This window comes from Peromyscus eremicus, chromosome 3 (assembly GCF_949786415.1).
Source record: "Peromyscus eremicus chromosome 3, PerEre_H2_v1, whole genome shotgun sequence".
Lineage (NCBI taxonomy): Eukaryota > Metazoa > Chordata > Mammalia > Rodentia > Cricetidae > Peromyscus > Peromyscus eremicus.
Genome location: NC_081418.1, coordinates 52,550,717 through 52,568,226, shown reverse-complemented (window position 1 = coordinate 52,568,226; position 17,510 = coordinate 52,550,717). Strand labels below are relative to the sequence as shown.

Sequence of the window (17,510 nt, the reverse complement as noted above, 5' to 3'; positions counted from 1 at the left end):
GTTCTTGTGCTGGTCCACAGAGATCTATTATTTCTTCTTAGTATTAAGGTGATTAGCTAAGATCAGAGCAAATGAATTTAGGAGCCACTGATCTACCAGAATCAGACCTTCTTCAAAGTTACTAAAAGCAGCCTTACATTCTTTATATTTGATTTCTTTATATTTGATATTATTTGTTTGTTTATTTGTTTGTTTATTTTAACACTCTGCTACTGTTTCTCCTCCTTCTTCTTGTCCCTGTCCTCCAATCCCATTTCCCATCTATATACCTTACATACTCTCCTCAGGTTATATTCAGAGGAGCAACAAAACATGGTATATCAGGTTGAACTGGGTTAGATAAAGTAGCCCAGTATGAGGATATGGGTCCCCAAAGCCTACAAGTTTCAGAGACAACTTCTGTTCCCACTGTTAGGAGGCCCACAAGAAGACCAAGCCACACAACTATACCATATATGTAAAAGGCTTTTAACAGTCCCATTCATGCTTACTGGTTGTCAGTTCAGTCTCTGTGAACCCCTATGAGCACAGGTTAGTTGATTCTCTGGGTTTTCTAGTATTCTAGCTATGGATTTATAAGCATCCCATAGAGTCTCTCTTCTCCAACACCCACGAATTTAATAGAGTAAAGCAGAGGTGTATAAACAAAGTCATGACTACTATTGTTTCCCCCATTCTAGCATCCTTTCAAGAATCAGCTGTTTCCCTCACTTTTTCCTGAGAATAAATTTTTTCTTGACACCTGTAGGTCGCTGACTGCCAAGAAACCAAAGAGTTGACATAAGAATCCAAGACAGGGAAAATACTGGTGTGTTTGTTCAGTAAGAATTAATGAGATCACACCCCAACTACACAATGGTATTTTCCATCCTCAGTCCTATAAAAGCATGCTCCCATTCAGACCTCACTACCTTCTGCCACCATGAACACACTCCTGGTCTTGGCCCTTGTGGGAGCTGCAGGTGAGTTTCAAGCCCTGCCCAACCTTCTCCAGCATCTTATTTTCAACCTTTGTAATTTCCCAGGCTTCAGTTTACTCCTGTCTCTCTCAATACACTCTCCACAACGTCCTTTGTTGAATTCAGGGCCTTGATTTCTGAGGCAGAAAGGGAGGCAAAACTGAGGGGGCATAAAATGAACCAGGTGACACATTCCTCAGCAGCAACTGCACTGGGAATCCAATAATATAGTTCTTGATGAATTTCAGAGGGAAGCATGTAACTGACATGTAATTAGACCCCTTGGAGTGTGTTCTTAGGTCATTTCTTCTGTCCTTTTCCTGGATCTCTGAGTAGTTCTGAGCCTACTAGGATCCACTTCCCTGCCCTGCAGTCCTTTCCCCTGGCAGATATTGAAACCAAGTGCTTACTACTGGGGACAGTGATTTCCCTGATTTCTCTTAGTCATTCTGCTCAGATAGTAATACTAAAAGAGTGGGAAGGTGATATGGTGCTGAGCAATCCACCCTCCTACAGCCTGATGAATTGGCTTTTTTTTGTTTCTCTCAAGCAGCTTTCCCTTCTGAGGCTCTAAAAAGCCAACATACAGGTGGCACAACCAAATAATGGGTGGAAAAGTAAAACAGACTATGGGCAAAACTGACTTGTAATGGGATCCCACTGTTTGTGTTCTTAGGCAGTTCTTGTTATTCCAGCCCTGATGCTCAGAAGAGATCTGAGGCCTTTGGGAACTATCTATCTGTCCTACAGATGCCAGTACTGGGAAGTGCTACAATTTATGTTACCTATAAGAGACAGTGATCTCAGTTTTCCTACACTCATTGTGCTCAGTAAGAAAATCCTAAGGGTTTAAGCTGCCATAGCGCCAACGGCTTCACTATCTAGCACCCTGATAAATTGTTTTATTCCCATTTCATATCTCCATTCAAGTTGCTTTTCCTGTTGACGATGATGACAAGATCGTTGGAGGATACACTTGCCAGGAGAATTCTGTGCCCTACCAGGTGTCTCTGAACTCTGGGTACCACTTTTGTGGAGGTTCCCTCATCAATGACCAATGGGTGGTGTCTGCAGCTCACTGCTACAAGAGGTAAGTGATGGGCCCCTGGATGCAGAGCTCATGACCTGGGACATGATTAAAACATAGCATTGGGTAAGTGGTGAAGTTGTAAGGTAGTTAGGGAAAGCTATGAAGAAAAGAATTGCTGGCAGCAGCTAAGTATCATGAGTAAGAGTGAAATTTGTTCCAGAATAAAAATCCTCTCACTTCCCCAAACAAACCCATCATATAGCAAGGATTATGAGCCATTAAACCCTGATGAATTGATCTTGCTATCATAGACACCAATGAGAAAGTCAGACAAGGACTTTGTATAAGGACCACTAGCTAAAAAGGATAATAACCTCTAAGTTTTTAGAAATCAAGCTAAATATTGGTTAAATCAATGCTGTCTCTACTGTGTGTTCTCAGTCCTGAGTATGTATCACAAAGATGATGAGGTTTCTTAAAACACTGAACCCAGGGCTAGATTCTGGCTCAGTATTTCTGGAGTTGGAACAAAGAAGGTAAACTTCTCTCAAGGTCCTATGTATGGGTCTTAGCACAACCCGTTGGTCTCCACAGGATTAGGTTCCACATATTAATAGTTTCCAACAAAGCAAGAAGTTTTTGTCATAGTTCTTACTGTAGTAAACAAAGATTCAGAGGGTGAAGTTTGCATCAAATGTCACCTTGGTCCACATTCCTGGATGTATCAGGGGCTGTGGTAGGGGATGTAAAAAGCAGCCCAAACTGCACTCCTTTATTTTATACCCTATATAACAACAACCTCGGTAGATTAAAGGGCCAGGGTGCCTAACCAGAAATTGTCCATCACTGAAGAGCTTCTCATCTGAGCTACCCATGAACAAGAAGTTTTGGAACCTGTAGTGTGTTTTGGGTGATGTGTTGAAACTCTCAACCATGTTTTTTCTTTCCAACAGCCGCATCCAAGTGAGACTGGGAGAGCACAACATCAATGTCCTTGAGGGCAATGAGCAGTTTGTCAGTGCTGCCAAAAGCATCAGGCACCCCAAGTTCAATTCGAGGACCCTGGACAATGACATCATGCTGATCAAGCTAGCTTCCCCTGTGACCCTCAGTGCCAGAGTGGCCACTGTAGCTCTGCCCACCTCCTGTGCACCTGCTGGCACTCAGTGCCTCATCTCTGGCTGGGGCAACACCCTCAGCTTAGGTGGTAAGTATGAACTTTTACATACTCCATCCCTTCCTCCTCATGTTTCCAAAACCAGACATGTATACGGATTTGAACTTATTTGCTTTTACCTCCAAATATGTTTGATGTACAACTATAAGAAATGTATCACTGTTAAAGACTAAAAAATACCAAGAAGTCCACTTCCTATAACCTAAAGAGGACAAATATACACTGTGTTATTATACTGAAAACAGGATCAAAAATCCTCATTTTATACTTTGAGAAAGCTATAATTCTTTGTTGGAATTTATACTCTTAATGATTTCTCTGGCACTTTGCCATGGTGTTCAGGGATAAACGATTGTTCCCCAGGGTGCTCTAATACATATTTTTACTTTGATCACTACCTTTTCTCAAAGTGAATAACCCAGACCTGCTCCAGTGCCTGGATGCCCCTCTGCTGACTCAGGCTGCCTGTGAAGCCTCCTACCCTGGGAAAATCACCAACAACATGGTCTGTGCTGGCTTCCTTGAGGGAGGCAAAGATTCTTGCCAGGTAAATGGCTCCCTTTCCACATGAAACACCTGTTCTCCTGGAAGTGAAATTTGAACACTCAATATAATGAGACTAGAAGGATCACGCACTGGGATCAGGGAAAATGATTTCTACCCTGGATGTCCTTTCATCTCATTAGTAAGATTAGATGATGTGTTTCAATGAAAAACCGGTAGAGTCATAAGGTAACTGGAATGGGTCTTAAGGTAAGAGCAGAGGTGATCCTTCTTCATGCTGCTTCCTTAAATACTGTATTTCTCCATTCCAGGGTGACTCTGGTGGCCCTGTGGTCTGCAATGGACAACTTCAGGGCATTGTCTCCTGGGGCTATGGCTGTGCCCAGAAGAACCTCCCTGGTGTGTACACCAAGGTCTGCAACTATGTGGACTGGATTCAGGACACAATTGCTGCCAACTAAAGATCCCCAATCCCTTCTCACTCCCTGTGTCAATAAAGTGCATTTGCCATCACAACCTGTTCCTCTGTCTGACCTCTCTAGTCCGTTAGCTCTGGGAGGCAAGTTCTTATTAGAGTGCTTTGTGATCAGGCAGACATTCTCCATTGAAAGTCATCCTGGACTCAAAATGGTCCTCATGAAACAATCATCAGAAACATTTGAAACACAACAATAATTTCAGTGGAGCCATAATGGGGAGTTTATTTCATTTTACTTTTTCAAGAATAGTCATGTCTAAATAGTGGAGCTAAAGATTTTTCTCCCTGAGTATATCTGGGGGACTTGAAGTTGTAAAGTATACGTATGTTGTGTGGTAGACAAGACTACTGATTTCTTTGACTATGACAGAAACTCTTTGTACCCAATGTAAATCTTAGCAATGATTAACCACCTTGGCTTCTGAGTTCCCTTCCTCATATTCATTTTGGGAGCTTTGATGTAAAGTCTTGCTCTGAAATCCTAGCAGGCCTTGAACTTGTGATTTTTTTGCTAAATGCTTAGACTTTAAGTTGCACCAACAGAGCAGGCTCTCTACCTAAAAATGTTTATGCCAATGCAGTTCTACTTCAGCCTAAGAGTGGGTGTACTGCTTAGATAATGTCTCACTGGGCATCCCCAATTCCCACTTATGTTTCTATAGAAGAAATAATAGGTTCTGGATCAAAATCTCTCACATCTCTGAGCACTGTGCCTTCTGTTTATCTCACACAATAATACTAATGTGTATGTACTCTCCTGAGAATTCCCTTAGTCATGCTCACATTTACTTAAGGTTCCCTTCTGTAATGGTATTCCAGTGCCACAGCTAGAAAGCAAAAATTCAGAGAAGGTTGTTCATGAATGCTATCCTACATCTGGAAGGTGATAGAACTGGTTATTATCAGAAATTTTTTGTTATTTGCATGCCCACTGGTGGCCTCCCTTCTTTTGCTACTGGGTAGTCTCAGATGAAGAAGAGTGTATCCTACTTGATCTTTTACATCTTTCCATCCCACCCTCACCAACAAACACCCATGCCCACTTCCGTGCACTTCCTGAAAGTATTCCCCAGTCATAGCCTTCCATGATGTCTGTCTACTTATAGAGAGCTCTTGCTCATTGCATTCTTTCTGATTTAACACTTTCCTGATTTCTCACAATGTTCAAGGCACCACCAAAGCTTCTTCTCAGGGAATACAGGACTCTATATTGTCTTTTTCCTGGTTTCCTTTCTATGGCTGTAATAAAACTCTGACCAACAGTAACTTAGTGACTTTCACTTGACATTACAGTGCGTCATTGAGAGATGTCATAGCAAGAACTCAAGCTAGAGTTAAAAGCATAAACCATAAAGAAATGCTGTTTACTGGCTTACTTTCAGGCTTATTCTCTCATTAAAAAATTTAGTTTTTTAAGATTTCCATACATTATATTTTGATTATATTGATTCTCTCAATTTCTCCCAGATCTCCCCTTCTTCCCTACCTATCTAGCGTGTGTCTTTTTCTTTTTCTTTTTAGATACATCAGATCCTATTTGTGTCTCCCGTATACACTTGGATGTGTGGTTCTCCACTGAAGCAAGGCTTATACTCTCTGGAAAAATCTCACTCTACCTCTCCCAACATCCATCCATTGTCAACAACTCCTCAGCTAGGGCTAATAACTTTATGCCTACCTACCAGCTTCCTGCTGGGATTTGGTCTGGCTTAAGTATTTATGGCTCTTGTGTATGCTGTCATAACCACTATGAGTTCATACATGCCGTTACCATGTTGTATCCAGAAGACACTGTTTCTTTATCATCATCTACAACCTCTGGCTCTTACATTCTTTCCACACCCTCTTTTGTAATTGTCCCTGATCTTTGGGAGGAAGTTGTATGATATAGATATACCACTTAGGGCTGTTCACTCAGAAGTCTCTCATTTTTGGCATCTTGACTGGTTGTGAGCCCCTTTTCATCACAATCTATTGCAAAAAAAAAAACCTTTTCAGATGAGGGTTCAATGATTCCCTGTTCTACTTGTATAATAATGTCATTAATAATTAGTTTAATTCTATGCTCATTTAGCAAAGTAATAGTAGTATCTTCAGCACAATGGGCCTGTTATATTTCTTGGTCCTAACAGTGATGCCAGTTATGAATTTCAACTTGTGGAGTGAGGCTTAAATCCAATTAGAAAGTGGTTGCTTACTTCCATTATGTTTGTACCACTATTGCCCTAATGGCCATGTATGTCCAGGCCAGTCATTATTGTACATCACAACATTCAAGCTGGGTAAGACTCGCAATTACTTTCCTGCTCTGACAGTGTAAATGGCACCTCTCAGCATTATGATATCTGGTCTGTAGAAATGAAGTTTCAGGGTCAGTACCAGCTTGCTTTCTCCATCTTCTATAACTCTTTTATGTGGTGTGTTCAGCAATCAGGCTGTACCATCAAGTTCTGGAAAATAACCAAGAGTAATCAAAATAAACTGTTCTCTTTGGGGTTATATGGGACCTTAGTGGCCAACAAATCCAAAATAATTAACCAATTCCAGACAATGGGCTTTTTATTTCTTAGTTTATGATTTCTAGTAGGGCCATTTTTACCTTGTTATAGGGTAACTCCATCATTAACTATTTATGTATATGTATAAATATTTTAAGAAGCTTCTACAATAGTAAGCATCCATGTGACATTTTCAAACTTCTTTAGTTATCCATTTCCATTAACACACATACACATACACACACACACACACACACACACACACACACACACACACACACACACACACTAAGTCTTCTTATCATCTGGGACCCTTTTCACTTCCTTCTATATAGGGACACCAGACTCACACTACCAACCTCTTCCCTCCAAGACAAGTGCCTTTGGGCCTTTTTGTAGGTAGAAATACTAGGCTCCTACCACCAGCTCTACTCATCTGTCTATACATACCATAAGGCCTTGGCCTTGTCTTTATGTAGACATCTTGGCAACTCTATACATTCTTGTGCTCCAAGGACCACCCTTTCCAGGTAGGGGCCCCAGACTTAATACTGTCAACTCCATCTGTTCCTGTGACTTGGCTCAGGAAAACATGCCCCACACCTTTCCTAACTCCCTCTCCTCTGCCTCTCACCTTTAAGGTAGGAATTTTAGACTTGTTCACCAACTCCATAGACTCCCAATGCTTAAGTACAAGTACCGTGCACCCCCCACCCTAAAGACTGACTGTCAGAATCTTCTAACTCCTAAAGAAGTTCAGTTCCTGGGCTTAGAAACTTCATTTAGCTAAAGCTAGCTGGAACTATTTCTGATGCCCCATTTGAACATCAACACTGAGTTGCCTCAACCCTGAACCCTAAGCCACATACAGTTACCCTGTAACTTGATCAGTTAGGGTAACAGGAAAGAGAGAATCAAATACCTACTCAACAAAAGGAGTACAAGTTCTCCATAGCAGGAAACATGGTTATATTCTGACTCTGGATGCATAGGTCCCATCACAAAAACACAAGCATGAATAAACAAGACAGTATGCTCAGCCAAAAGTTAATACTATCATATTAATGTTTCTCCACAAAAGTGACTTAGCTAATGCACAAGACAAAGGGTCCTCTCTCGGCCATGCCTTGTAGGCGTGACAGTTACCAAAGCCTCAATGGGGGTTGGAACTTCCAGATCAAAGCTGGAATGGCTACCCACTTTAGTATGTGTGTGTTTCCCTTCTTAGGTTGGATTTTTTTTTCTAGTGTTTTCTGTAGGGCTGGATTTCTGGATACATATTGTTTAAATCTGGTTTTTCATGGAATACCTTGTTTACTCTGTCTATGTTGATTGAAAGCTCTGCTGGGTATAGTAGTCTAGGCTGACATTCATGGTTTCTTAGTGTCTGCAAAACATCTGTCCTGGACCTTCTGGGTTTTACAGTTTCCATTGAGAAGTTGAGTGTAACTTTGATAGGTCGGCCTTTATATGTTCCTTGGCCTTTTTCCTTTGGTGCTCTTAATACTCTTTCTTTATTCTGTAGGTATAGTGTTTTGATAATTATGTGTTGAGGGGACTTTTTTCTTTTGGTCCAGTCTATTTGGTGTTATGTAAGCTTCTTGTACCTTCATAGGCATGTCCTTCTTTAGGTTGGAAAAAAATTCTTTTATGATTTTGTTGAATATATTTTCTGTGCTTTGAGCTGTAATTCTTCTCCTTCTTCTATCCCTATTATTTTTAGGTTTGGTCTTTTCATAGTGTCCCAGATTTCCTGAATATTTTGTGTTAAGAATTTTTTGGACTTAACATTTTCTTTGACCAATGAATCTATTTTCTTTTTTTTTTTATTTTGCAATACAATTCAGTTCTACATATCAGCCACGGATTCCCTTGTTCTCCCCCCTCCCACCCCCCTCACCTTCCCCCCAGGTCACCACCCCCCATTCCCACCTCCTCCAGAATCTATTTTCTTTATCATATCTTCAATTCCTGAGATTCTGTCTTCCATGTTTTGTATTCTGTTGGTGATGCTTACATCTCTAGTTTCTGTTCACGTACCCAGCTTTTCCATTTCCATAATTCCTTTGGTTTACATTTTCTTTATTGTCTCTATTTCAATTTTCAAGTCTCAACTGCTTCCTTCACCTGTTTGATTGGTTTTTTATCTTGGCTTTCTTTAAGGGGTTTATTGATTTCTTCCATTTTTTATTGTCTTTTCCTTGATTTCTTTAAGGGAATTTTACATTTCTTCTTTACATGCCTCTATCATCTTCATAAAATTATTTTTAAGGTCATTTTCTTCTGCTTCATCTGCATTGAGATATTCATGTCTTGCTGTTGTAGGACCTCTGGATTCTGGTGGTGCTATATTGCCCTATATGTTGTTGCATGTATTCTTACACTGCTGTTTATCCACCTAGGTTTGGGATAGTTATAGGTAACAACATTGCTTCTTGTGATATATTTGTTGAATGGGTCTTTTGTTCCTTTATTATCTGTTTCCTTTACTGTCTTTTGGTCTGAACCGCCAAGCCTTCTGGTGGTTGGCTGGTCCTCAGGTCCAGTAAGATTGTCTCAGTTGAAATTTGTGGGGATTGGGTGCCTAAATTCAGTATATTCTCCAGTTCTTTGGCCTGTGTGGGCTTTATTTGTGCCTATGGAGACTGTTCTTCCTACTGGTGTGGGTGATCCTTGTCCCTATATGGTCTGCTTTCCTTCCTATTGATTTAGGTAGTACTTGTATAGAAGCTTCTGTTCTTCCAGTTGGAGTATGTGGTGCTTGTATAGGTGCTGCTGATTTTGCAGTGGATGGTTGGCCAAGGGAAGGATGATGGGTTGATGGTTTGGTTGGTCAGAGTGGGTCATGGGAGTTACAGAGAGCAGTGGGTATGAGGGCTGTTGGTGCAACCTTCCTGCAGGTCTCTCACCTGTTGGTCAGCTGATGGGGACTGCATTTCCAATTTCTCTATACTCTAATTATTTATTTATTTCAAATTTTTTATTTATTATTTTCTCTTCTTTTGTCATTGGTAATATGGCAGTTGACTTTGAGACATTTAAATGTATTTCTATTTTTTTCTTTTATTGCATATGGAATTTATTACACAATAAATTTACATTATGGTTTCCTTTTCCCAACTCCTCAGAGATCCTGTTACCTCCCTCCAATTGAATACTTTCTTTTTGTCTCTTGTTACAAAATATACAGGCATCTGAAGAATCATAATAAAATGAATTTAAAAAACAGAATAAGAAAAATTAAACAAACTGACAGAAGAAAAGGAGCCAAAAAAGTTTAAGAAACACATAAAGAAGCAGAGAAACATGTGTTCATGCACACAGGAATCTCATAAAAATACAAAACTATGAGCCATAATACATATGCAAAGGACCTATAGATTACAAAAAAAGCCATGACTAAACACTATGAATCAAAGAACTTCTAAATCCTTTAAAGATGAGATTGCTTTTATTTTGTGTTGGTCAACCACTGCTGGGCAGGAAGCCTGTTTGCAAGAGTGGTTTGTATACACAATAAGACTCCACTGGTGAGAACTAATTTTTCATTTACAAGTGTTTATCGATAGGGGATGCTTCAGGGTTAGGAATGTGGCCTGTGTCCACTTCTCTCAGCACTGGAGTCACATCTAGCACAGGCTCTTACAAGCCTTGTGCATACTCCAGCAGGCTCTGTGTGTTTATATGTGTGATGGCCCTGCTGTGTTTATAAGGCTCTGTTTCCCTCTGCCCTCCATTCACTCTGACTCTTACAATCTTTCCACCTTCTCTTCCACAGGGTCCCCTGAGCACTGAGGGGAGGGATTTGAGTAGACATCACATATAAGACTGATTGTCCCAAGGTCTCTCACTCTAGGTACATTGTCCAGATGTGGTTCTCTGTTTTTCTTCTTTCTACTGCAGGAGAAAACGTCTCTGATTCTAGCTGAATGAGGCACTGATCTATGAGTATCGCTGACTGTTCTTACCAGTTCTTGCTGCTTCAGTCTCTGAATTCATATGAGCTTTCCTCAGCTGATTTAGAGGGCCTTGTTCTCCTTTTGTCTTTCATCAACTCTGGGTCCTATACCTTTTCCATCTCCTCTTCTGTGTGTTTCCCTGAGTGTAGCTGGAGTTTTTCTGCCTGGCCCACAGTCAGGACAAATCTCTCACCTGCCAGTCCCACAGCCGCTCAGACCTGACCAAGTAAACACAGGGACTTATATTGGTTACAAACTGTATGGCCGTGGCAGGCTTCTTGCTTACTGTTCCTACAGCTCAAATTAATCCATCTCTATAAATCTATACCTTGCCACGTGGCTCGTGGCTTACTGGCATCTTCACACGCTGTTTCTCATCATGGTGGCTGGCAGTGTCTCTCTCTCAGCCTTCCACTTTCCAGCTTTATTCTCCTCCTTGTCCCGCCTACACTTCCTGCCTAGCCAACGGCCAATCAGTGTTTTATTTATTGACTAATCAGCAACACATTTGCCATACAGAACATCCCACAGCACCTGAGCACTGAGGGGATGGATTTGCTGGAGATATCCCATTTAGAGCTGTGTGTTCAAAGCTCACTCTCTCTCTCTCTCTCTCTCTCTCTCTCTCTCTCTCTCTCTCTCTCTCTCTCTGTGTGTGTGTGTGTGTGTACTGTCTGGCTGTGGGTCTTTGTATTTGTTTCCATGTGCTGCAGGACAAAGCTTTTCTGATAATAGCTAAATAAGGCACTGATCTGTGGATCTATGGGTATAGCAGAATATCATTTGGAGTCATTTTATTGTTACTAAAAAAAAGTAATTGGTTTTACCCTGGGTCTCTAGGCTCTCTAGTCTCTGGTTCTTATCCACCCCAGCAATGTTGGGTATGGGTTCAATCTAGAGGAATGTATAAAAAAAAATCAAATCAGACATTGTTTGGTTACTAAGGCAAGTTTTGTGAAACCATTGCCCTAGCATATTTTGCATGCAGAACAGTATTGTAGATCAAAGGTTTTATGGCTGGGTTAGTGTTTGTGTTTTTCTTTTGGTAGCTAGTACAGTGCCCTCCATACCAAGACACTAGAGGATGGGGTGAATGCTCAATATAGCCATCATGTTCAATGAGTTGTGTGGATGTTGTTTTCAGCAATGGGACTTTGCTGTCCATTTGTAGAGAAAACCTAATCACCTGGGTTGTTTGGAGATTTATAAGGATCCCTTTGGCCAACAACTCCATTGAATGTAACCCAGTCCTGGTACTGGAAGCTTCCTTTGGTGACAGTAGATGGCCAGTTGGTATTCTGTCTCCCTCAATATTTGGTGACTTCATTAGGATCACATATATATTAATTAGGAATTTCCCACTTCACTAGTTTCCATACCACCCCTAAACTGTCCCTTATTTCTAGCTGTCTCACCCTACATTCACTCCCTCCACCCTATCTCCCTTGCCTGTCCCCACTTGATACTTGCATTACCATTCCCCCATCCCAATCTAATCTATTTTCCTTTCCCAGGGAGTTCCATATGCCCCCTACTCCCTTCCTCTATACCAGACCTCTATCCCTTTCTTCTAATGTATCTTCAACACCTGAAGTTTTTTCTCCCATTTTTATGTTCTATTACCATAGCTTGTATCTATTGTTTCTGTTTGCAATCTTAAAGTTTTCATTTGCAGAATTCCTTCAGTTTGAGCTTTCTTGATTGCTTCTGTTTTCATTTTCTGATTTTGAAAAGTTTCATTCATTTCTTCCCACTGTTTGTGTTTTCCTGGATTGCCTTGAGGAATTTATTAATTTCTTATTTAAGCACCTCTATCATCTTTATATACACTGTTTTAAGGTCTAGTTCTTCAGCTATGTTGGAATATTTAGGGCTTGCTGTGTCAGGTCAATGGGCTTTAGTGAAGACATTGCTCTGGCTGATATTGACTGTGTTTTCATACTGGTACACAGGCATTTGGAATAGAGATGATCATAGGTATAGGTGCTGATATCTGCTTTTGTTTTTGGTGGGAGGTGTTTTGTTCTTCAGTTTCTGTTTTCTCTCTGGATTTTAGGAGAATGTGATGGCTATGTGCTTTTGCCTATGGCAAGGCAGCTTAGAGGCAGGTGGGAAATCCAAGCAGAGATACAAGGAGAGAAAGGTGGAGTCAGGGAGATACCAGCCCACCACTGAAGGAGCAACAAGATGCCAGCAGACTGGTAATGCCATGGCCATGTGACAACATATAGATTAATAGGAATGGCTTGAATTAAGTTGAAAAAGCTAGCTTATATAAGCTGAAGCTATAGGCCACAGGCCATACAGTGTGTATTTAATATAAGCCTCTGAGTGATTATTTTATAAGCAGCTGTGGGACAGCAGGGCTAGGCTGAACCAAGGAACTTCCAGCTACACTGGAAGGTTGGATCTGTGTCCCTGGCCTGCTCAGCTTTTGCCTTTGCAGGGAATGCCTGCTGGTGTTGGAGGCTGTAATGACGGGATGAGTTGAAAGTAGGAAGTTTGGAGGAGAAGATCTTCCTGATCCCTTGGGGTTAGGGTCAGAGGGGAAATGGAGATCTTTCCATGTTTTGATATGGATAGTCTTATACTTGCATGGTTAGAGTTACCCAAATACATATATTTGAGGCTAATGTGAAAGGTACTGTTTCCCCAATTCTTTCTCAGTCTGTTTGTCATATATATATATAGGAAGGCCACTGATTTCTGTTTATTAATTTTATATCCTGCTTCCTTGCTCTAACTGTTCATTAGCTGTAGTAGCCTTTAGTGGAGTTTTTAGGGTTATTTATGAACACAATCATATCATCTACAAATAAATAGTCTTCTTCCCTTCCTATTTGTATCTCCTTGATCTCCTTCAGTTGTCTTACTGTTCTAGTAAAGACTCTGAGTACTATATTGACTAGGTATAGAGTGGATAACCATGTCTTGTTCCTGATTTTATTAGAAATACTTGGAGATTCTTTCCATTTAGGTTGATTTTGGCTCTGGGCTTGCTGTGTAAATCACCTCTATTATTTCTGGAGATATCTGTTGTATCCCTAATTTTTCCAGGACTTTTATCATGAAGGGATGTTGGGGTTTGGCAAAGGCCATTTCTTCATCTAGTGAGATGATCATGTGGGTTTTATCCTTCAGTCTATGTATGTGTTTGATTATATTTATTATATTTAATGTTAAATCATCACTGCTTCCCTAGGTTGAAGCATGGAAGCATACTTAATCATGGTGGATGAGTTTTTCAATGTGTTTTTGGATTTGGTTTGCAAGTGTTTTATTGAGAAGTTTTGTATTTATGTTGATAAAGGTAATTGGACTTCAATTCTCTTTCTTTGTTGGGTCTTTATGTGGTTTAGGTATCAGTGTAAGAGTTGCCTCATAAAATGAATTGGGCAATGTTCCTTCTGCTTCTGTTATGTAGAATAATTTGAGGAGTATTGGCATTAACTCTTCTTTGAAAGTTTCCCTCTTCTTGACATTCTTTCCTCTATTTAGGCTTATCTTTTGGAGAATGTTTCAATTGTAATTTCTATTTCATTTGGTGAGCTTTTTTCCTTGCTAACATTTATGTGTGGTATTTTTGCTTTGTTTCAAAATCTCAGTATCATAGCTAAATTTCCCCTTCATCTCGCTGAATTTCTCGGCCAGACTCAGTTGATTTTCTCATGTTATTCATATATTTTTTTGTAACCTCTTCGAAGTCATTCATCATTTTTACAAGTAAACTTCCATTTTCTTGACACTTTAACTAATTGAATGTCTTTGAATTCAGTACTTATGGAGCTCTTATCTTTTGTAAAAGATTCGTTGTCCTGTATCTCTTTTTGTGTCACAATTTGCATTTATGGGTTGGGGGGGGGAGATTTTCTTAAGGAGTAGCCTTCTTTTGAAGTATAAATGCCTATTATCTTTCTGACAAAGAAAAAAATACCACCAACAACAAAAACAAAGAAAACCTCTGTCACAGCAGCCACACTTAGCTAGTCACTCCTTCTGTTGCTTCTTTTAAAATACCGAGACAAAGCAACTTAAGAGGGAAGGGATTTACTTGTGTTCACAGTTTTAGGGCAACCCATCATGGAACGCAAGATATAGATATGGCAAAGGAATTTGGAGTGGCTGGTCACATTATGTGCACATTCTGGTGGCAGAGGATGATGAATGTTAGTACTCAAATTGCTGTTTACTTTTTAATACAGTATGTACCACAACACATTGAATGATGCCACCCATGTTCAGGGTGACCAATTCTATATCAATTAACTTCCTACAGACAGTCCTTCACAGTAGCTTTCAGTGGTTAGTGTTTAATATAGTGTATGTAATTTCTCATGAGAATAGAAAGAGGCTTGTCTCCACTGTGATTCTGTAACAAGCCCAACTGGCAATAAATATTAAACAGCATACCTACCAAAAAGCAGAGCATATAGAAACACTTAAATTGCTTAAAGTTTCCTTCTGTACCACCAATTACCATAGAACATAAAATGCTAAAAATATAGACTACATTTTAAAGTCAATAATTATTTTAGATTAATTAATTAGAGTAAGTATGGTAAAAATTGTAAATGAATACCCAATAGTATGGCACACCATAATTGACAAAGGAAAAGCAAGATTTAAGTTAGGTATGACTAAAGAAAAAGGAAAGAACAAAAATGAATAACAAAGAAAACAATGGAAGATTCCCCTCCATGAAAAACAAATCTACTTGACCAATAAAGAAAAATAAGAAATGTATACAGAGAGAAATTTTTTTAAAGGTGGATTTTTTAAAAAAATAATTAAATGGGATACTAAGTTGGTAGAGTGGACAAGACAATAAAAAGTAAAAGAAATAAAACATAAAAAGCAGCCTTTACAAAAAAGTTATTGGATCAGCTCCTTTAGGTCCCATAGTAATGATGCTTACCAAGTGAAGGTTCATCAAATGATATTGGAATCTTCTGTAATTATTTCCATTTCAGTAGGTGCTGAATTGAGACTAATCAAGAGCCAGTTACCTTTCAAAATTGCAGTCATTTTAGGCATTTCCTTTTTTGTAACCAGGAACCCCTGATGGCCTTTCCAAGCTTTGCATTCTATTTTCAGGGGAAGCTCTCACTCCCTCCGTGTACTTCCTAGTTTCTATAACTTGTGTGACTTACATCAAAGCAGCAAGATGTCCTGAAAATGAGTCTAATATGGGAGGCAGCAACAGAATACTGAACACAGTAGTAGAGGGTCAGCCTCAGTTCTTTTAACCATGTCAAGTACTCTATACATACTCTATACGAAGGAGGGAGTTGCGGAAATTGAGTGCTGTGTTGGGTAGTTTTAACTGTCAACTTGACAGTTAAAAATCACCTGAGAAGAGAGGCACAATGCAGTGGTGTTGATCCATTATCCCACTGACACTTCTACACTTTCATTATCCTATAGCTGTACAAGATGCCCCATCTTGTCCTAGAATGTGGGACACCATCCCACCCCTACTTTTCCCCAGAGTATTCTTGAGTAGGAGCAGCAGGAAATATTAGATAGAACTGAAGAGGGGAGAGAAACAGATAGAAAAAACAGAACAGCCTGCGGAGGGCCTGGATCCTAATCCATCAGGCCCTGATGTCTCTGCCAAAGAGTTTTTAAAGGAGTGCCAAGGGGTGGAGCAAAAGACCTCCCCCCAGTACAGCCAAGTGCAGATCATCTCAGACATGTGGTATGAGGTCCGTGGTTCAATCATCCTCTTTATGCAGACCTGCTGGGTAAAGCCACTAGGAAACCTAAATGGACTTCAACACTAGAAGTGCATTTTTTTTCCCTCAAGCTGTGTTTGCTTACTCAAGAAATATTTAGTAAATTCTGTGACATATTCCAAGTGTTCTAGACTCTAATCAAAGAGTAATATAGTTGTTTTAACTGTATACACACACACACACACACACACACACACACACACACACACACACACACACAATTTCTTATCTGGCCTAAAAATACTCCTTTCTTTTTTATGTCAAAGCAATTGTTTTCTTCTTCTTCTTCTTCTTCTTCTTCTTCTTCTTCTTCTTCTTCTTCTTCTTCTTCTTCTTCAGCTTCTTCTTCTTCTTCTTCTTCTTCTTCTTCTTCTTCTTCTTCTTCTGCTTCTTCTTCTTCTTCTTCTTCTTCTTCTTCTTCTTCTTCTTCTTCTTCTTATTTATTTATTTATTTATTTATTTATTTTACATACCAACCACAGTTTCCCCTTCTTCCTTTCCTCCTGTTCCCTCCCCTACCTCCTTCCTACTCCTTCCCCCCATCCACTCCTCAGAAAGGGTAAGGCCTCCCATGAAAGTCAACAAAGCATGACATATCAAGTTGAGTCTGGTTCAAGCCTCTGGCCTGTGGTACATCATCACCACTGTACCTTTACCAAACAACTCTCGGATATCCTGCTGTTGCCCTGAGTTGTGGAGATCCTATGGCTATCATTTTACAGGACCAGTCCCTTCACACAATCCAGAAGGGCATAGATGGGGTAGATTTTAGGGCATACTGACACAAGGTCCAGGATGTGGGTCTGGATGGTAGCTGAGCTGGTCGGTCTGGGCCAGTGCAGCCATCTCTCCCTAGTGTGGGGGACAGCTCTCCTGCTGCAGTTTCCAGTGAGTGGTAGAGCCAGCCATCCCAGAGGTAAAGACTATCTAACAAAAATCCAATACCCTACATTTGAAAAGCTGCCATTTGAGTTGTCCATCAGGAGACTCCTGAAGAGACTCCTGAAGTATTAGTTTATTGCTTATTGCCCATGGTTGCCCCAAGAGGTGGAATGTCTCTTTTGTGAAATACATGGTGCATTTCAGACACAGGGCCCAGAGGCTTCTGAGCTGAACTGACCTGAGTGACTTCTGTCTGAGGACTAGCTTTCATGATACCAGAAGTTGCTA

At 40.2% G+C, this 17,510-nt stretch overlaps 1 protein-coding gene across 1 annotated transcript; it reads left to right on the top strand.

Annotated features, from left to right (window-relative positions):
• Positions 1-922: 922 nt before the first annotated feature.
• On the top strand, positions 923-4,131 carry LOC131906833 (trypsin-5). Its single transcript, XM_059257639.1, has 5 exons — positions 923-962; positions 1,890-2,049; positions 2,943-3,196; positions 3,577-3,713; positions 3,982-4,131. The coding sequence occupies exons 1-5, from the start codon at positions 923-925 to the stop codon at positions 4,129-4,131; spliced, it is 741 nt and encodes a 246-aa protein (XP_059113622.1).
• Positions 4,132-17,510: the final 13,379 nt, after the last annotated feature.